The following is a 21664-nucleotide window of genomic DNA, read 5'->3' as shown; positions in this document are numbered from 1 at the left end:
ATTACAGAGAGCCATATGGGTATCTGGGCTGTTAGTTGTCTTACCATTTTTCTCACCTTATCTTAAATCTGGTATATTTTCTGTTGTTCTGTTCACATTCATAACTAGACTATAACATATTTTCAACTAAGTCTCCAATTTAATATAACACATTTCTAGTAGCTGAAGAATTCATACCCTCTTGAACATTTTGGTTTTGCACCATAAATTAGGTTATCCATAATACAAATGCCACTTTGAGTATGTTTTGTTTCTCCTCCCCTTTTTTCATAACAAAAAAATTCCCAATGATTGTTTTAATATACTTTAATGTATTTCTAAGATCAAAATAAGCTTTACTTTAGGCAACTTGTATTTTTCCTTCTGCCTATGAGGAACTATCTCCATTCCTTGTGTGTTCTCCCTACGCTGTGTTAAGGCATAACCTCAACAATTTAACAATTGAAAATATTAGTTGTGAAACTTCTGAAAAAAAATTTGCTCATTTTCTTTGGGTCCAGGCTCTTAATACAACCAACACCTTTTGTTTTCTGTCTTTCCTGAGCAGCATGTAATCCTTTCTTGCGAGTGCTACAAGGATTATTGTTCTTTCACTATTCCCATGTACTATCTAGCTGTCTTCTAATAATTACAAATCCTTTTGTTTGCACAGGTTCAGGCAATCCTATGCATCCCTTCCAGCTGTATGTAACTTGCCACCTTGTGTACATTACCTGGACTGGGTAGAGTGGTAATATTAACAATGTTTTTTACTGTTGAGAACCAAACCAGCACTCACTTCCTAGTTTCCATACTTTTGCATTTTTTTTCTCTGTTGTACATCATAATTTTCCCCCTTTCTTTTATGTAACATTCTTTCTTGTGTTCCTTTTTCAAAGCCTTCTTAAAATTGTCCTGGTTCTTAAAAGGAGTGTTAGACAACAAATAGCAAAAGATGAAAGATGTCATCTACATCTCAAGCCTGCAACTGGAAAATTATATTCCTTGTTAAACTTCCATGAATGACAGCAGAAATAATCTGTCACTTTGATGAGACACATGTCAAGCTGTATTTTTTATTTCATTAATCATTTCTGTCACATTTCTATCATAACTCCTATGACAATGGTGTCCAAGGCCATATTGAGGACTAAGGTCATCTCCTACCTAGCATAAATAATATGAATCTGCTTTTGTTTAAAATATGATATCATCTTTCAGATTTTATGAATAGTAATCTGACAGATTACTAACAATTCAAAATGTGATGTTTACTCTCAGTTTTACATAATAGTCAGAAATACTCAAAAAAGCTTCTATTTATTGTATCTTTGTTTATTCCTACATTAATATTAGCAAAATTGACCACGGGAAGTTCTGTGAAGTTAACCTCTAATATTCAGCATTGCTTATTAAGAACCATATTTCTGTATTTCAGGCTAGGCTTAAATGGGCAAGTATTTCCCCTCAACTGATTTTTAATTAACAGTGAATAAGAGTTCCTGGACCTTTTATTGATACACCTACTAGTCAGAAAATGCTGGATTTGAAAACGCATTTTGTGACAGCTTTCCTGCCCCTATTCAGGAAATGCTGTATTTATTGCTTGACACTCTATTGGAACCCCACTGGTGACATTGGGAAGACAGAAATGAATGTGAAAAAGGCTTGGAAGCAAATTACTCTGTTTTTTATAACACTGTAATTTCAAATTAGATTCACTGATATAAAGGTTAAGATTCAGCTGGCTCTAATGTTGGGGAGGCAAATTTTAAAATTTGTCTCCTCAGCTTTTGAAAACTATTAAAGTCTATAAAGCCAAATGACTGCTAGTAAGTGCATGTCAAAATAATCCTGAAGGTCTCATTTTTAAATGTCAGTGGACAAGAGAATCTGAATTTCTTTTATGTATCTCATAACAGCAAATGAAGTCATAATGTATTCAAGAAAGGTAATTTGTCTGAATTCATTGCACAGTACCTTCCTTATCACACATGCTCTTCTTGTTGTTCTAAATGCATAGATGTTATTTTGTTCTAAATGCATATTTCATTGAAAAATGCTGTCCAAAAGTATTGGTAACTTGTATTCAACATCCATATTGGGATAAGAGGTGTAAAAAGGAAATGATATGAAAAGAACACATTCCCAGAAGAGAGCAGACTGCTCTAAGACAAGTGAACATGAAGCAGTAGAGTGTTCCACATTTTACAGAGAAACTCACAAAGACTGTGGTTCTTTTCCTATAGGGATTGCCAAAATAGAGAAGCATGTGAGAAAAGTGAATTTATGGACACAGGTCTACCCTGCAAATGTTGTAGATAAAATTCAGGTGTTTTTTTTTTAAGCTGGCTACTTCCTTCCTCATGACAGTCCCCTATTGCCTCCTAATCCTTATAGAGTTTGTGAAGAGGGAGCTCTGCTGGTGACCAAATTTTCCACCATCAATTCACCTCCTTCTACTCGTGGCAGTGAGTAGAACTTTGCTGTGGGACACTTTTGGTTTGTGGCCAAGTGCTGCAGAGAGGGGACTCAGCCCCTGCTGCACACAGCAGTCACAGCCTGGGTGAGCTGGCTGGAAGGAAAACACAGCACAAATGTGGCAGGAGGCAAAACATCTCATGAAAGCCTTCAAACCTGAGCAAGGAGCAGAAAATTGAAGTTTGGTACGAAATGTTTTGTTTTGAGAGGAACTGCAGTAATGCTGACACATGACTAATTGTGCAGACTTTGGGAAAATCACATTCAGGGGCTAACATTAAACTTTGGGTTGTGATTTGTATTTCTGGGCATGGGTAAACTGATGAGACATGGATTTTTTTCTCCATTGCCTATAATGAGTTTCACTTACTTGGTATTTTAGAATTTACTTTATTTATATGCAAATAAACCACTGGAAGTAAAACTCATGTACCAATGACTCAGAACTTCAAAAGCCTGAGAGCAGAGCAATGAAATATTAGACTGTTTATAATAATTCTAACCTGGCAGAAAAATTTGCTGAATTTGGTCTTTATGATTGTTAGCCATTTTATTAGAAATATTACTGGACAATGATGAAAATCCATAGCTATAGAAAGCCACCTCCTAGTTTACATGCCATGACACTGATTAGGAAGACAAATGTTTCTCCCAGTTTTGCAGCATCACCTATTTCTGAAACAGACTATGCAAAATTAGATTCTGTGATACAAACAACTTCTATGTACTTAGTGTGCTGAGCAGATTAATTCTAAGTACTAATTCAATGCTTTTACCTTTTTCATTTTCAACATTTGCAAAAAGAGTAGCAAATTAAGCTGGATAGACATTTTTAAATGGAACTGCTTTGTACCTCAATGCCCTTTTTTAAAGCTTGCTTAGAAACAAGATTATTATAAATTACAAAATATTCTACACCCAAGTTATGAGACTGCATTTCCTAAAGTCTACATTTCTGTATTAATTATTTTTTCCATCCTTTCATGCCCCTTGTTCTATCAGGACGATTCATCCTGATACAGCTGGTTGACTTTATCCCAGCTTTTTATCCTCCTCCTTTGCTTAGTAAACTGTGACAACAGTGGTAGATTAAAGAAATAAAGTACAGCATGGTTCCTGAGTAAACAGTGCCTCTTTGGTGAAAGTTATATACTGGGTTTAGACTAACATTTATATTAATATATGACGGAGACTACGCTAGGGAATGTTGTTTTTCTATGTTTGGAATGAATTTAATTCCAGACTAGAGGGGTGGATCTTTAGTTAGTTAGTAAAAGTTCTTCCTAATTTACATCCAGTAAAAATACAGCATGAGCCAAGAATTTCTGAGTCTTTGCAAGATTTTCTACTAGGCTCTCGTAAAGCTGCTCAGCAGCTTCAAGGGATGCTTTTCTTTACCAGCACTGCAAATGCTCACAATTTTTATAGTTTAGGTCTGCGCCTTCACCAAATGCAATTTATCATCTATTTTCTTTGAATGAACCTCATTCTATGAAAGTGAGCTCATTAGCTTTACCTTTTTTCAGTTTACAAGCAGTTCATGACCTGCTGTTCAAAACTTCGTAAGAACTGCTACTGAAATACTGGAAAATATCAAGGCAAGATGGAAAACATGCCACCATACAGACTACCCTAGTATTGTGGATACTTTAAGAAAAGAGTTGTAATAATAAAATATTATCAGTTTATCATAATGTAATTTTACCTAGGCTAGGAGTTATGATTCATAGACACCGCTAGAGATCAGTTAGGATTCCAGCCATGTGCCCAGATTTTTAAAATTTTGTAGCTTAAAGTTATTAAGTTTATGTTGGTACTAACAGCTGAGCAGAGATTCAATTTTGTGTTGAATCAAATTTTGCATTGTGCATATTTTTTGTGGGCCATTTCATTAATGTAAAAATGCACATCTCTTTTTTTTATTATTCATAGCTGTTTAATAGCTTGGGGTTTATTTATTTTAGGTAGCAGTGTAACCAACACTAATATTACAGTATTTTTATTAGGTTTTTAAGTAAACCAAAATGGGATTTGCTGTTGCAGTAAATACTGAGACTGTTCTGCTTCCCTTTCCTCATTGAGTTAGCTGTGTCTTAAATGTTGAGAAATCAGTGCAAAAATGCCTTTTATAAAATATTTAGCTATGCTTTTCAAGCCCACTAAAACACGTGGAGCTCTTGAAGTGCCTTCTTGCAAGAATTTTCATGTACACATTTTTTTGTAGACCCGCTACGATCATATAGGTGTGTGTTCAACAACTGAAATCATAATGAAATGTGAATTATTAATATGGATCATTTAATGCAAATAGGAAATGCCAATGGTACAATGTTAAATATCACAACACAAGAATTAAACTGATTGCTTATGCAATTAAAAGTTTAGGAGACAAACTATCTGATCTGGAACTCGGCCAAGGCATTGTGACTAACAAGCCTGCTCCTGCAAAAGAGTGCCAGAGGATCTCTGATACCCCTGTGTGGTCAAGATTTCTGCTTTGTCTAAATTAAGCCATCTTGAAACATAACACTGCCATATATAAAATTCCATGCCAACATTTGGCAAAGCGCTTCTCCTGTTCAAGCATTTGTGCTGGGGAAGGCTGACTAAATACAGAATCAGGGCAAACAGTTTTGAAAGCACTTATTTTGAATTTCATAGGAAGCCAAATGCTGTGCAAATCCCATTCTGTGACTGAAATTTGCCCCCTGTTCATTTATAGAACTTTCATAAAAGTCAACAGGAAGACTGGTACCAGGTCCATAATATACTATAAAAACTTTAAAACATCTTATAGTTGGTTGTTAAAATGACAGCAATTTCAGAGCAGTGATTGGGGGTTGAACTCAGCTTATGTTCTGCTTCCATCTGGTCTGCTACTGTTTTGTTGAAGATGGAAAACAGCACACACAGGACTGCACACATTATCCTAAGAGACAAATAGTCCCTTTCACCTGTACAGTTTAACATTTAGACTTGGCCCTTTTGCCTTATCTGTGAATCCCAGGATGTGCTCCTGTATCCATCAGGTTCCATCCTGCCAGAGCCTACATCTACTGAATTAAACAGGACTTCTTACATAACTGAGGTTGTACATTTGTGGGCAAACAAGCCGTGCTGAAGTCCTGAACTCCTCTTTCTCATGCAGAAGCCTCAGCCCCAGCCCAGGAGGGGCAGCTGGTGCCTCAGGACCCATGGCAATCCCTGCTCTGCTTTGCGCAGTCACTGTGCAAACCCAACCAGTCGCTAAACACGGAGAAATCAAATGCTTAAGCTCATTAGGATGGTGAAACAGCTTTGAAAGAGCTCCTGTGGCACTGGACTCCTCTGCATCCTAGTGCAGGTCATAATGCTGGCTCTGTGGAAAGCCACTTCTGGAGTTTTACCTGAAAGCATGTGGAGCACAAGTGGTGACAAAAGCCAATCCTACAGAAATGCACCTGGAAATGTGAAGGCAGGACACACCTTCTTTTTAGATATTTTAAACTGCCTTTGGAGTTTTAGCTTAGGACCTCTCTAGTTGTTTCTGTGTTGTGAGGTTTCACTTAGAAACCAGTAAGAAATCTAAACATAAAATCTAAAGAAAATCTAAATCTTAGAAAATCTAAACTTAAGTCTTTGGAATAAACTGTCATTTTCTGGGTTTTGGGGATAAAAAAACCCCAACAAACCTAATCTGTACTATAAACAAAAATTTAATAGAAACACACATTATGACCTGATGTGGTAAAATACTTTCGGTGCTGGACTTCAGCAGAGCTTCAATGCAAAGTACATTTCATCTACACTTGCACAATTTGCTGAGCTTACTCAGAAATTTCCCACTGAAGCTGATAGTGATTGATGCCTCTTCAAGATAGGTAACTTCCCAATCTCTGTAATTATGCTTATTACCTTGCCACCATTGTTAAAGTTCTTCCGTTTTAGAATTATTCAAAGAATTAGCTGAGTTACAGTAGATTATTAGTGAAACATGGGCTCTGCAAATATATTTTAAAATAAGTGGACTATGGAATGAATTCTGCAGATTTTACTTTTACATCTGAGAGAACAGAACAGTAGGAAAAAGGGAAATGATTACTGGAATTCTAAATCTGATCCTACATTTGATCCCGATAACCTCAGAAGAGCTATTGCTTTAAAGAGTGTAGGATCAAGCATTATATATTGGCTCATCATTTTGCATTTGGATGTACCCAGGTAGCGTAGTTTACCCAGCTAAACATCCCACCTTCTCTTAAAGAAGAGTAAGTTCTATTAAGGGCTCAGTGCTTTAAAAATGAGATTATTTTTGCTTAGAAGTTCAGAGTGCTGACTTATGTGTCTGACTTAATCCACCCAAATTGGGATGGGTTTATGGTTCACCTTATTTTAGATTAACAGGTAACTGCAAATCGTTCTTCATAACTTAGTAGAAGTCTTAGAAGTCTTGGGTAGTAAGAAAGGACCTATAATGCTTAAAATGTGCTGACATTTTTCTTAGCGTGAGGTTTGATAATGTATTTGTATGGTAACTTAGTTTATGTTCCAACATGGTTTAATCAACATTACAGTAGATCATTTCATTAGAAAGAAATTAGGTTTTTATTGTCTTTGCCTGACTCACTTAAAGGCTCTAATTAAGGAGATACTAAACAAGAAAATCTCTCCTAAGGCTTTAGGCTTTGTAGACGTTATCTGAAGCTCATTAATGCTTCCTGTTAGGACAAAAATATATTCAAAAGTTTGGATGATGAACTGAGGTGGGCTTTGGTTTTTAAAAATGACAAGTGTACTCATAAGTAATAGTATTTTTACTTCAGCAAACCTTTTAAGAGAATTTGATTAGAATTTAATTATATTTGAGCTAGAAAAAAATAAAAGTATTTTGAAAGAAAAAAATTGAAGTACACCAGTCACAACATATTTGCATGTTTTGACCTTATTTCCTATTCCCATATTTATTATCTCCTATATTCCTTAAATCAAACTATTGTGAGTTTGATTTGAATGTTTTAATGACTCAGAAAATTTTCATTGCTGTGAAACACCTTAAGATTCCATTAGATTTCCTTTTATAAACTCCTGTACATCTGTTGAAATCTTGCAAGATGTAACTCACAGCAAAGAACTTCTGCCTTCTTCAGGATGTAAATACCTATTTGGCAATGTCCTATTCAGCAGTGTTGTTTATAGGATTGGTTTTGTGTCTTAACCTTATTATCAGAAATAAACGTTAATAAGCATACTCCCTCCATTGATTACATCTCTTGTTAGAACCTGTTTGCTCTCCTATTACAAGCAGGATTATGACACATTATTTATCACTGCTGCGCCCAGATAACACAAACATGAAAGAGGAACCGGTATCATTCAGTTCTGGAGGGCAGTGCTGAATCAGAGTCCTCTCCTAACTCATCTGTTCCGTGCACAGCCCTGGCTCTGGCCATTCAGGCAGTGTTTAAATGCTGTGCAGAGTCACAGCAAACAGAAGTGGTCAGCTCGCACCTCCTGGGGCTGCAGTTCCTCCCTGAACAGCCTCAGTGCTAACACCACCACACCAAAGCTGGTGCCACTGGGCGTGATAACAGCATTTGAACATTCCTGCCAGTGAACACCAAGCCAGACTGGGTCCAAAGCAAAGGAATTTGGAAGATCAGTGTAAACCTTTACTCCACTTTGTTACTTCCTCCTTCAAAACAGACTTGGCTTTCCAAGGAAGAGCCATGTGAAGGAGAGCAGGAGTCAAGGTTAAAGCCATCAGGTCCAAGGCAGTAAAATGTTTTTCTCAGGGATGGGTGTATTCTGCCAAGGCAACGTAGATCAGTAGGATCATGAGACAAGATTTCTGCCTAAAATCTTGAAGTCTCTTCGCCATGTGTTTGAATTCATTCTACAGAGTCATTCCGTGGCTTAGCAAAATCAATCCTCATCCCGTGTCGGGAGGGAAGAATAGAAATCCATCACCTTTAAACACAACACACTGAGCAAATCGACAGTTTTAGTGTGATGTGAAATCTTTGCAGATTTTACAAAGCAAGCGCTCTGTCTTTTCCCTTATTGTTTGCCCTTCACTTGACATACAGGAAGAGATGCATCAAGAGGATGGCAGGAGACATGTGTCACTTAAAGCATGCCGTAACAATGTTTGCCCTGGAATACTCCCTTGAATCTGTTTGAACAAGCAGGCATCATACGTGGAAAAATACACCGAGAACTTCACCTAGTTACAAAGTTGACAGAACCCCTTTGCCATCCTCCCCCCCGGTCACGCCGCTCCCTTTGGCCCCGGAGTGCCACGGTCACACCGCACCGGGTCACTTGTTGCACGGTGCCAGGGTGGCATCTCCCCTTTGGCTCAGCCCACCGCAACTTGCCGGAGCCGCGTTTGAGCGGAGCCCGCTCGGAGCTGCCGGCGTGCCGCCCGCGTACCTGCATGTGTCCCTGGTACATCCTGCCGTGGCTGCTCCGCTGCCCCTCCGGCCGGCAGGGTGGCTGTGCGCTGTGCTGGGGGCACCGCTCCCGGCCGCTCGACTACAAGAAAGAAAAAAAAAAAAAAAAAAAAAAAAAAGGAAGAAAGAAAAAAAAAAAAAAGCCTAACCCTGAACGAGCTATTTTTGGCTAAAGCTCCGTTTGTCCTGGCAGCTCCTGTACTGGTTTCAGTAACCCAGAGCTGTTTGCCGCCCTCCTCTCTCCTCGCTGCCTCTGTTTCCCCCCGCGAGGCGGTGCCGGCGCTGCCCAGGAGCCGCTGCTCGGGGGTGCTGGGCAGGCGGGCGGACCCGGGCAGGGCTGCGGGGCGGCCGGGCGGGGAGAGCCGCGGGGGGGAGCGGGGCCGCCGCTGCTGCCGGGCCTCGCCCGCCCGCCCGCGCCGCGCCTCGTCCCGCTGCAGCCGCCCCGGCCTGGCGGCCCCGGCCCCGGCCGCCCTCCCCCGCCTCCCGCCGGCAGCCCCGGCCTCCTTCCCGCCCCCCTTCCCTCCTCCTCCTTCCTTCTCTCCTCCCTTCTTCCCTCCCTCCCTCCCTCCGCAGGGGCAGCGCGCAGCATCCAGGGAACGCGCGGAGCCCCGCGGTCACCGGGCGGAGCCCCCGGGATCCCGCTGGAGCCGCGCTTCCCCGGCCCCGCCGCCCCGCCAGGGCTGGCGGCTCCCACTGCACACATTAAAGGAAAAAAAAAATACAAAACTGCCCGGAAAAAAACCCAAAACAATCCCTACTAAGCCTAACAGCAAAAATCGGAACGTCCCGGAGGCAGGACTCGGCAGAACCTGAATGTGGCCCACGGAGCCTCCGCGGGTCGCGAGTTTCGCCTCCCCGCGGGAGCGGAGCGCAGGGAGCGGCTCCGGCGCATCCCGGCCCTGGGCGCTGCTGCGGAGCGGGAGCGGCGGCGCTCCCGGCAGAGATTAACCGGGTTTCGGCAAAAGGATCGGGCCGGGCCCTACCTTGTGCTCTGCGTATGAAGAGCGAACGTGATCTGTTGTGATTCCCAGAAAATAGCAGGAGGCTCTCGTTCTGGCTTGGTAGTATCGCTTAGTAGCGTTTTTCAACGCTTGCCAAAGACGCTGTTATATAGGCAAAAATCTGGCACCGGCCCGTGCGTGCAAAATTCTGACCTTGTAAACTGGCACAACAGGCCTGGCTAAATCCTGCAGGAGACACCTGCATCATCTTGGATCCAGATTTTTTCTCTACTTCGCCACCTCAAACCTGAAACTCCCAATCTGCTAAAAGGAGCCGCAGCTTCAATTTCATCGTAAATTTCTGCCCTACCCAGTGTGTCTATATTCAGTAGCACAGAAAACCTCCAGCGCCTGGAATTTGCTAGATTGTGTAATTTCTTGGCTCTGAGCTCTCAAGTTTCACTATTAAACTACACAAAACTTTATGATGCTTCTGATAGACCAGAGCAATCCAACCTGAAGAATGCTCCTGTACTAGAGCAATGCAAAATAGATTTCTTATCCCTGAAACCAGCACATTTGTATCATCATAGCTCTCATTTCAGCTGACTAAAAAAGCCTTTTTGAAGTGTTCCCATTCAGCTAAAAAAATGAGTTTTTGGAGAACACGAGTTCGTAAAGTCTTCAGTGATGGCATAAGCAAAATCTATCCAATTATTTTTTTTTTTCACTTAGGCTTAAGAGTTTTATCTTTTAGATAGATAGCAAAAGTGACAGTTCTCTTACATCCAGTGAATACGCATCCAGCTCCCTGAGATTTTCAGAGCAGCCAAGGAGTTTAGCCATGTATTGGTGATAAAAGGAAATAAGAAATGAATATTTTTTTTGTCTAAATCCCTTAAGCTTCTTTGAAAACCTCAATTAAGAGCTGATGAGCTTAAAATACATCTTTTTGGGGATTGGAATCTTTATGGGATTTTCCGTACATGTTAGACATATATTACTGTAAAACTTCACACAGGGTGACTGCACTTAGGTGAAAATACCGGATTTGAATGACCGTAGTTTCACTTAAAATAAAAAATATGGAGAACATATTTTTCAGATGTGAGTAATTGGATGCCTTTGTGCTCAATTGATAACTTCAGGTCTAGGTGAAAAAAAAACAAGACCTAGTTAAACTTGGAGCCCTGATGTCTTTGCTGTTTGTTGAGATTTATTAGACTATTTAGCTTTTAGTAATCTTGAAGCTGCAATTTTTCACTCTGACTATAGTAGACCCAGAGTGTCCATTCCTGTGTCAGTGTGCAGGTTTTCTATAGTAGCAGAATGTTTCTAAAAGCACTTGAAAATATCTTCTTCTTACTGTTTTTTATTGTTATTGTTGTTTTAAGTCTGAAGCTCTTGTGTTTTTCCGCGGGGGGAAAACTGGGGGACATTTGTCAATGCCAGTGTGTAGCAATATCTCTTTTTACTAAATCTAAGTATATGCATTGTGATTTAATTTTTGCATTGTGATTTAATTTTTTCCTACAGGGTATGAAAATCACACTTACAGTAGAAGAGTTATTAATTTAGCAATGGTTATTCATGCTATGTTATTTGTGAGTGAGGGACAAACACTGGTAGAATTTGTCAGGATCCATATGCTAGAGATTAACAGTGTAGTGTGTTACAGGCATTTTTCCCAATGCATCTGAAGCAGGTGCATTCATTGCACAATTTGTTGATGTGATGGCATATTGATGTCACACTTTGGCAGGATTTGAGTGATCCAGTAAAGCCAGACAGATCCAGCTTTTGCCTTTTTCCTTAGCAGGGGCTAAATCATTTGTCAGTGGTTGGGGAGAAAGCTGGCAGAGCAGCAGAGCAGAGATGGGGGAAATGTGTGCAGGGACAGAAGGGCTGGCAGAGGCTCCTGCTTGGAGCTGTTCAGATATGGTCCAGCCCAAGCCACACTCACTGCTCTGCTTCCACAGGTGTAAACCCTGCCTTGGCTCTTGCTCCTCACCAGAACAAGCTTCAGCGAGATTGTTTCTCTCTCCATCTAATCCTAATCTGGAATCAGTGCATGATCTTTATTGCTCAGTTACACTGCGGTTTAAAAAATGCAGTGCTGGGTGGCACAGAAAGCATTAATGTGCAATTCTGTACCATACATGTGAAGACAAGTCCTTTACAGCTTAGAAACAGGTGAGTGCCAGGATTCATGATCTTCTCTGACTCTGCTCTGTTTATGAATGTGAAAATCTGTTTTGGTACAGGGCATAGCTAATTTCACAGGGTTCACTTGCTTAAAATGCTTTGAAAACATTTTTCTTTTGTGGCCCCTTTTGGTCTGTCTGGGTGGCTGCATTAATATTTGAACCAGTCATGTCTATGTGCTATGATCTCTCAAAGCTTTGTTGTTTGTTATGGCAAAAATGGAAAAAATCATGGTAGAAAATATGAAAGTCATAATGTTTGTTAAGAAAAAGAAAAGTCACCATATGGCTTAACAGATTTTAATTAATATTAAATTGCCAGGGGAAATTTTGAAGGAAGTCAAATAAAAATCCTTTATTTTACAAATAAATGCTCAGATTTTGTTTTTGAATACATTGCTGGGGTAACTGGGACTATTGGGAAGGCTGAAGACAGTAATAGGTGTGCAGGGGCATTCTCAGAAATACAAGGCGCACAGGGTGATTTTGGAGATACTGGCAGCTACCTAGTTACTGTCAAAACCCTGACACTTAACTACCCTTGAGAGGTGGTAGGTATTTCATTCCTTTAGACCTTACTGATATTTATGTCATCCTCTAAACTTTAAAAAATACTCTTAAATCACTGACTGTGAAACTGCACAAGCCCATTTTTATAGATTCCAAGTTAACAACACTTATTCTGACATTCTTCATTAACAGGCAGGGTCTGTTATTTCCATGCCAAGAAACCACGTGGCAAGGGTAAGTCACAATTTTTATTAAGAAAATCTTGTACTGATAAATAAAGCTGCACACTTCATGTAGAAAAGTGAAAATATCCTTGATGTGTTGTGTGCAATGAAGTGTTCAAAGGAAGAGTTTTAAATGCAAATTAAGGGGGATAAGTTTGTAGCATTGGAGACTTGGAGGGGCCACTTTGGGGAACTTCTGCCTCTGGAACCTCAGCAGTTTTCTGTATCCATCACTCAAGGGTGCTGCTCTGATCTCTCTGAATCTCTGGGGGTTTCTCATGTGTGACAACAGATTGTGTTGCCAGCATCCAACAGTAGCACATGTTTGGTCATAAAGACACAGATTTGCTGCTTTGTTCAATAATAGATTAATGTTTTGGTGCATATACTTTGTATAAAACATCAGTCTATTAGCTCATGTAACCATGGAGATAAGCAATTTGCATACATGGAAACTCTTTGGGTTCATTTATGCCTAGTGCCTATATTTTATTAAGAAATAGATCTTTACAAACATTATCATTAATAAATATTTTCATTAATGCTATTTTCTGCTAACTGAGAATAATTGGCCTAATTTGTGAAAACATGGAGCTGATTAAAAATTAACTACTGAATATAACCTAGCTTTTTCTTAGACTCATGTGAGGTTGCAGAAAACTGTCAAAAATAATATATTAATAGTGTTAAACTTTATCAATAACATACATTTAGGATTTGTAATATTGTTAGTTCTGACAGATTCTAATTACTCTTTATACTTTGTTTTCTAATGGCAGCTATAAGGTATGAAAGGTACAATCACACATTAGTGAAAGTGCTAATTATATTATGTGTATTTACACATTCCTTTCCTGTGCTAATGTGTTTATATATGTTTAGGGAATACATATAAAGAAGGTTTTTGAGATTCTTTACATGCTTCAGTGAATAATAAATTTGAACAAGACGCAATCCAAAATTAATTTTAAAAAGCTGAAAGTTTTGCTAATGGTGCATATACAACATTTAATTAAAAAGACTCAATGTAGAAACCACCAGCCACAGTAACAAATGGCAATTAGACAGTAGCTAGCTCAAGTAGAATACAAACAGTAACATTCTTCACTATGTTGGAGTCACAACAGTTTTATTCACCTAGCTCTATATCTCTTAGTAAATACCAACCTAGAACTTGTCAGCAGAATGAGGAATAATATCACATTATTACATATTGTAACCAGCATAATTGCAAACTCCCGGTCCTGTTTCAGTTGGAGTTCCTGTTGTTGTGGCCCTGTTTTATGTGTGGCCCATCCCTTGTTGCCCCAGTTTGATGTGCAGGGTAAGTGCTGTGAGTGGCACTGGGGGAGCAGTGCAGCTCTGTCCTGGTCAGCTCTCATTGTACATGTTGGAGCAAGGCCGGAGCTTCACAGGATCACAGAATATTACTGGTTGGAAAGGACACTGGAGGTTATCCAGTCCAACCCCTCCCAAGGCATGGGCACCTGAAGCAGGTGACACAGGAACGTGTCCAAGTGGGTTTGGGAAGTCTCCAGAGAGGGAGACTCAGTGCAGCCTGTCCCAGTGCTCTGCACCCTCAGTGTGAAGTTCTTCCTCATGTGAAGGTGAACATTCTTATGGTTTAGTTTATACTTAGCCCGTACTTTCCTGCCCATGTCTGAAACAAGTGCTGTGGAGAAATTGTGAGTTCCTTGGGAAAGGTGAGCTCTGAGTGGGTTTGCATTGATCTCACTTTTCCCACTTGTAATGAGCTCAGCAGGAGCTGAGAGAGGATACAAGCCATGGTCATAGAGTAACACATCATCCACATCAAATCATGAAATCATCAGGACAGGAAATTGCCTCCCAGTAGGTCTGTCCTGGCTTTACCCTGCGTGGTTGTGTTTCTTAGCACCATAGTTACTGTTTGTCCAGCCACACAGTCAGTTCCCAGCGCAGGAGGTTCTCTGTTTGCAGAGGAGCTGGTTTGGATGTGTAATGATGCTGTTCTCCACACAGAAATGCCTCATACAGAAAGGATCATCTGCCAGTGCAGAAAAAGAAAGGGAGAACCCATGTCTTTCCACTCTCACCAGGCACTTGATTTCAGATCCCAAGAAAGCTACATGTCAATAGCCAAGTGGCCACTGCTCTTAAGTTTTCCTGAATTTGGACCCTGGCGTGTGTCTGCTGAAGTCAACACAAACCTTTCACTGACTCCATTGAAACAGGGTGAGTGCATGGACAGGGGCCTCATCTACACAACTGCTGCAAACTTGTGACCCAACCATTCCTCTTTTATGAAGGAGGAAAAGTTTCATGGAAGGTTTAGAACCTCCAGGGTTACACTGGTTCTGCACTTGCTGTGAATGCAATGTAGCACAAATGTATTTGGCTTGATTCTGCAACTGCTATTGAATGGCTTAAAATGTGGAAAGTCCTCAACCCCACAGATAATCACTTCCAGTTCTTAACTATCCTCCTATTTGAGTTTTTACTATTGACCTTATTTAAACATGCTTTGATGAAGTTTATACCCTTTGTTCTATTTGCTTTAGACAAAATTGATGTGAAGAAGGAGATATTCCATTTTCTTTTGTAGCTTCTCTGTACACATTTTAAGAAAATTATTGGATCTTCCTGTAATTTTCTCTTTTCTAAAAGAGTAAGTAATGCCAGTTCTTTAAACCTTGTAACACAGGTTGGGTTTTCTAGATCTTGATCACCTTTTTTTTGTTTCTTCTCTCAGACTGGTTTACTTTAGTAATGACCCAAACTGGACAAGTACCAGAAGAAATTCTTCATGTGTGTTACACACAGTATTTCTGTTTCTACATCACTCTGTGAAGTGTTGCAAAACCAGGATACTGCTGAATAGTGTCAAGCTTGTGATCCTGTTACCTCTGGTGATATCACTGAATCATTTTCTTAGCCACTGTGTTTTTTGTGGTTGATTAGTGCTACCTAACTTTAGAATTTTGATGCTGCACTTAACCACTTGTATGCTGCTTCTTCAAAACCATTTCTCCCCTTTATCTAGATGTTTTTAGATTTTGAGCACATCCTTGTCTTATTCTCGTAAGATTTTTCTAGATTTATTTTCCCTGCAAATTTTACTAATATGCCTTCTATTCCTTTAGCCAAGTCATTCATCAAAATACTGAATTACATACTGGAATGCCACTTAGGAAAACCCTCTAGTTTGACAGTGAATCATCAGTAACTGTTTTTTGAGTAAAGCTAAGCTATCATCCAAGTGAGATTTTTCTAGATTATATTTTTCCCCTAGCTTTTTATGACTAGATTGTAAAGTTCTTATTAAATATACCTACTGTGTTTTGCCTGCCTGTAATACCTGTGGTAGTGCTGTACAGAAAAATCAGTCTGAAATGCTGATTACTCCTCCCCTTATTTTCATCTAGGTATTAAAATAATGTCTTTGTTACAGTATTTTGCTGTAAATAGAAATAAGCTTCCTAGCTATTTTTGCCCTGTTTTTAATGATAAACACTGCATTTGTATCTCTTTATAAGTTCTGTTGGATGCTTTTGAGATTGCTCCTATTTATTCTCAGAGTATCTGAGGGCAGGTTTGATCAGGTGGAGCATTCTGAAGACAACTAACTTGCCTCAACACTTTCAAGCCCATATTTTCCCATCACTACTCTAAGGTCTGTTGTGCTTCCCATGACACCTGAACATCTTAGGTAATTGAAATCTGTCCTTTTTTCAGATACCAGTAGTATTTTAGTTTCATAAAGCTCACTGGAAGTTCCAAAATGTGTTTTAGAAGCTGCATAAGTATGCAGGCGTTTATCTACTCCAGGCTCCTGATGTCTGTGCTGGATGGGTGACCGTATACAGCCTGGCTATGATTTACAGCTAGATTTGGTCTATCTGCACTGGCATTACATCAGTGAGTGCAATGTAAACACATAAATCTACCCTAAATTAGGAAAAATTGCTTAGATAGAAAACTTGCTTATAGAGCTCATGAAAGTCTGGCTTAAATGGTTGAGTATTGCTAAAAACGTTCCTGTTCTACTAGTACCTAAAACATGCTGGCCCGGAAAAGAAAGGAAGATTTGAAAGAATTTTCTTCTGATAATTTTTTTTTTCTTGAGCACAAAAATTCTCTCCAGATCTCAAAGTGAAAATTTGGCTCTTTAATTAGGTTTTATCCACTAGTGATTGCTGGTGATATAGATGAGACACAGTCCTCTTAGTATATTAACTGCTTTTCTGCTTGTTGTACTTAACAAACCTTCAGAAATTACTGGATTCAGCAGAGCATCCATTTAGAGGAACTCCACATGGTTACTGACATAAGGGACTTCCTGCCAGCAAAAGGTTTAATGTTACCATGTAAATTCAGGGTAGGCAGCATGAAAAAGATATGAGGGTACTTTGTTCCTCAGATCCTGTTCAATATAAAAGAAAGAAATATTTTTATTGAAGTAGAAATATTCTTACTCACTAGAGAGGTACTGCAAAACAGAGGAGTTAGAAAACCCAAATACCTGGGTCTTAAGAATTGTCTTTAAACTACAGATCTTGAGGCATTTTGGGAGAAAGTGCTGTTACCAGCATTTTGTGCAGGTAGAGAAAGAGATTGGGAAATTCTGTCACTGTCTGTGGAGGTTGTTAAACAGCTCAAAAAGTTGAGACACTTTATGATCAGCAGTTCCAAAAACATTCATCAGGGAGTATTCAAGGAACTGCTTAAGAATGTCTCTGGACTATTAATGTTGGTTTTTATTAATTGATACAGCCCTAGGAAGGCAAATACCATGCCAGAATTTTAAATGGGATGGCTTCATAATTACAGGCCTTTCAGTCTGGTGCCAATCTCTGGCAAAATAATGGAAGACTGATATGGGATATGATTAGCAAAATAATCAGGAATAATATAATATATGGCAGTACTTATTGGTTTATGGAAAATACATCTTGTTGGACTAACTCAATAACTTTCTTCTGATATATGAGGTTTGGTTGATGAATGTTCTGGTGCTGATGTAATGGACTTTCTTGGGGCATTTGTCATGATACCACACAACCTTTGATTAAGGAATGAGAATAATGCCAAGTCAACTGGGCAACATATTAAAAAGACCTAAAACTGCTTATCTGTTATTCTTAATATGCAAAGTGGGAATTATCTAATAGGCTCCCTTAGGGATTGTTGGGTCATGCTCTGTTTCCTATTTCTTTTAAAGGCTCAGAAATTATTTTAAAAATAATTAATGTTAAATTTATGTAGATAGAACAAGTTTTGGGCCTTTGGAAATAAATTTAGTGTATGAAGTGATTAATAAATCATACACACTTCAGTAAAACTGAAGGTAAACCCCTGTCTTTTGAAGGGCAAGGAACTGTACTTTGATGATCTTTATGGATCCCTTCCAAATCAGGCTATTATAGGGATCTATGATTCTAAATTATATTTGCAGGATAAGTGGATGACCTGAGAAACATTAACTGAAAGGTATGTGGGGGATCCTGATAAATAACTGGGGGAATGTAGGGTTTTACTGTCACACCAAAGGCCTATAGGTGGCCTAAAAAGAACTTTCCAGCAGTGTCAGTAGTGATGTGATAACTTCACCAACAGATGAGTCTGTGTGGAGATACAGACTTGTGTGTCAGAAAGGAACAGAGAGCTGGTGAAGGCTTAGAGAATGATCAATGGACTGGACATTCTGTACAGCAAGATACTCAAGCACTTGCTTATTTAGTTTAAGCAGAGGCAATTTGTCCCAGCCTGTGTCTATATAAAGGCATTGAATATGAGGCTGGAAAACTTGGACATAGCATAAAAGGAAATAAAATGGTGTAAAGTTGGAAGTTAGGCAAAGGTAGACTCCAGATACACATTTCTGTAATAATGGTAATAAACCATTGAAATTGTTTTTAAAGGATCATTGTGCACTCTCTACCTGGAGTTTTTAAAGTCAAGATTCCTTGGGGTTTCTTTTTTCTGGAAAATATATTCTACTGCAAGTAGGAATTAGTTTAAACTGAATCTATAGCTGTGTTATGGGAGCATTGTGTCCTGTTATTGATCAGTGTGTTCTTGATCACTGTGTTACTGATCATTGTTAGAACTGTTTTTATCATTTCTGAACTGATTTACTCGAACTACTCAGTGGGATAGTACCTGTTCCTGCTGATTCCCAGCCTAGGGGGGTATCCTCTACACCACACAACTTCCTACTAATTAAGAGAAAGGTTGGAAATTCTTATATATATATTTTTTTACACTTACATGTAGATGTGAGAGTCCTGCTTCCCCACCCAGCATGGGAGGTTAAAGGGAGCTCTTTCCCCATTGTGCACCTTGCCCAGGAGCAGCTCTCAAGCTGTACTTTGTGCTGGGGAGTGCAGCAGTGTGGAAACCCCAGCCAGGGCCAAGCTGAACCTCAGTCTGTGGCCTCTAGACAGCTGATGTCACTCTGGGAAGGCTCTTCTTGGAAGCCAGGGCTGATCTCCCAAATACACCCCATATCAGATGAAGAATGTGCTTTCCTCAGTTCCCTTGGAGCCATCAAAGCTTTTTTCATTACAATTTTTGGCTTTCCTCTGCTACATTGGCTCCCAAGTCATTACTTTCCCCTGCTGAGCAGGAAGTTTGTGTTTCAGATGCTCCTTTTTCATAATGCATGTTCAATTTCAACCCCTAACAGTATTTTTTATTACTGATATGTTATTTATTTATTTATTTACTGAAATTCCTGTGTTGGTTAAATAGTTCCTGTCACACAGATCAGGAATTGTTTCCTGACAGACAGAAAAGGTGTACAGGCTAAAAGGGAGGATATAAGGAAATACTCTTCTGAGACCTGTTTTTGTGGGATCCTGAATGTCTCTCTCAGCTCAGAAGGCCAAATCCTTATGTCCTTGCTCAGATGCTTGAATTTGAGGAGTGTTCTGAAATTTTTCAGTCCAGCTGGGCCAGTTCCGGAGTGATTCAGTGTCACCCCTTAAGTCATTTGGTATTCTTTATGTTTGATGTGGTGTCATGTGGAGAGGCAGCACAAGGATCTCTGTATTTTACAGCATTTCACAGCAAGAGAGGCAGCCATGCAGAGAAATGTGTACATCACCTCACTGATAAGAGAACAGATCCTCATTTGATTCCAGCCCAGGCTGGTGGAGGGAGTTGTGAGGGACACCTGCCAAGGGAAAAGCTGCTGGGTCACCAGTTATGGTAATACACCGGCTTCAGTTCATCTTCTGCTGTTACAAAAATGGCAAGACAGGATTAATAGCAAGGAAGTAACTTTTAAATAGCAGGAGTTTGTAAATGTCAGGCTCAGCGTGTCAGACTAGTCTGCCACAAACAAATTCTGCTGCATTTCTCTTTTTGAGTTTTCTGTCATTCACAAATAACCTGTGTTTCAGGTTCATTATTTAATGGTTCTAGGCATATTCATAACAGAGATACTCATTTTGACTACAGAGAGGGTAAAAAAGGCATCTTTATTCAGTTGCTAACAAAATAGTTTCTTAACATATTGGAACGTGTAGATGGTAGCAGACAAAATTTGACTGGGGTTCTTTGACAAAGGGAGAATGAAAAGCTCACTCTGGATTTTAAATTTCTTTAAAGAACATACATCAGCAGCAATCAGGTCTAACAGGCTGAGATGGGGTGAGAATAATCATTTGCATCTTACACTTATGTGAGAAATATCTTTGTAAAGCAAGTGATTAAAGAGCACCATTGGGCTCTGAAGTCTGTCTTTTGAAAAACTGATTCTTTGAAAGCTGCTTTCTAGTTTGTCAGTGTCAGGGAAACTGGTTTTATTTTAGGAATTCTTTCATGTCTATATGACAATATAAGACTCCAGTGCTGGGGAAATATTTTTGCTGTGGCTTTGGGTCAGTTTGGCTACTTGTCCCGATAGTGAAGAATAGAATAAAAACCCCACTGGACTAAGAAGAGGTTATTTTCAAAGCAAACATGACTGATACAATAACACAAGACTCAGAGAAAGACATGAGATTTGCATTTACAGATCTCTCGGTGCTTTTGTAAATCTAATCCCCCAAAATAAGCCTTTCTCATTACAAGCAGCTATGTAAGAGATATTCTGCACAGCTGTGCAACTGAATAAAGCATAAAGTTGTACAGGACAGTTGTTACAAGTTTTATTTGTTCACTTTTTGTTTACTTTTAAAGTGAATATTTGATTCTCAGTAACGATGAATTTTCATAATTTTCAAGAAGAAACACTCTCTCACTTTGTCAAGGATGTCACCTGGTCATGAAAACTGAGGGCTTAGACCAGGAATTTATCTAAACTTTCCTAGCACTGCTTCTCTTTAAACTTGTCACTAGTGCAGCCTCCCTAGGGCTGCCTTCTCAGCTGTGCTCTGGGGCAGAGGTGTGTGAATGTCATTAGCTGCACATGTCCCAGGGCCAGCAGGGAGTTATAAACTCTGACAAAAAGCTGTTACTGACAGCTCATCTTAATGGGGGATTTCAGATTCAGAAAGTAGCATGAGCAGATGTGATCAGGGAAAAAACCAAACCAACAAACAATGACTAACAGGTACAAAATCACAGAGCTATAACTATAAATTCAAACAAATCATTGTGTTGTGCTCTCTTTCACCATGACAGACATCCTTTCACTACAACAATACAGACACAGCAATAAAAGCTGGAAAATCCTGGAGCAGATCCTCAGCAGGGATAAATTCTCACAGCTCCATGACAACAGCATTGTGATAATTTATACCTGACAAAGGCCTGCTCTTTACAGAACAACTCCACCTCTTTTGGAGTGGAATTCATCTTTTTGCAGAGGTTTTTACCTTCCCTGGTGTAGGCTTAGCAAGTAAATCCTGCATGAGGGGTTGGAAGGCAAATAGGTCTTGTGTTGTTTTACTGCATCAGAGCATTGC

General features: G+C 39.6%; 2 protein-coding genes across 12 annotated transcripts in view; one reads left to right on the top strand and one right to left on the bottom strand.

Moving 5' to 3' along the window:
- Nucleotides 1-9959, bottom strand: part of PEX5L (peroxisomal biogenesis factor 5 like) — a 105921-nt gene extending 95962 nt beyond the window's left edge. For 6 of the 11 annotated variants that reach the window (XM_086844116.1, XM_086844121.1, XM_086844122.1 and 3 more), the window contains exon 1: nt 8872-8990. In XM_086844116.1, coding sequence (XP_086700242.1) covers nt 8872-8892 — 21 coding nt within the window. In that variant the 5' untranslated portion in view covers nt 8893-8990. Of the gene's footprint in view, nt 1-8871; nt 9034-9874 lie in introns of those variants that run through there. The other 5 variants (XM_086844125.1, XM_086844117.1, XM_086844119.1 and 2 more) reach the window with 5 other exon arrangements.
- Nucleotides 1-21664, top strand: part of TTC14 (tetratricopeptide repeat domain 14) — a 170245-nt gene that overhangs the window by 56602 nt on the left and 91979 nt on the right. The gene's annotated exons all lie outside the window — the stretch shown is intronic.

Source organism: Cyanistes caeruleus, chromosome 10 (assembly GCF_971803275.1).
Source record: "Cyanistes caeruleus chromosome 10, bCyaCae1.hap1.1, whole genome shotgun sequence".
Lineage (NCBI taxonomy): Eukaryota > Metazoa > Chordata > Aves > Passeriformes > Paridae > Cyanistes > Cyanistes caeruleus.
This window is presented reverse-complemented; position numbering and strand designations above follow the sequence as displayed.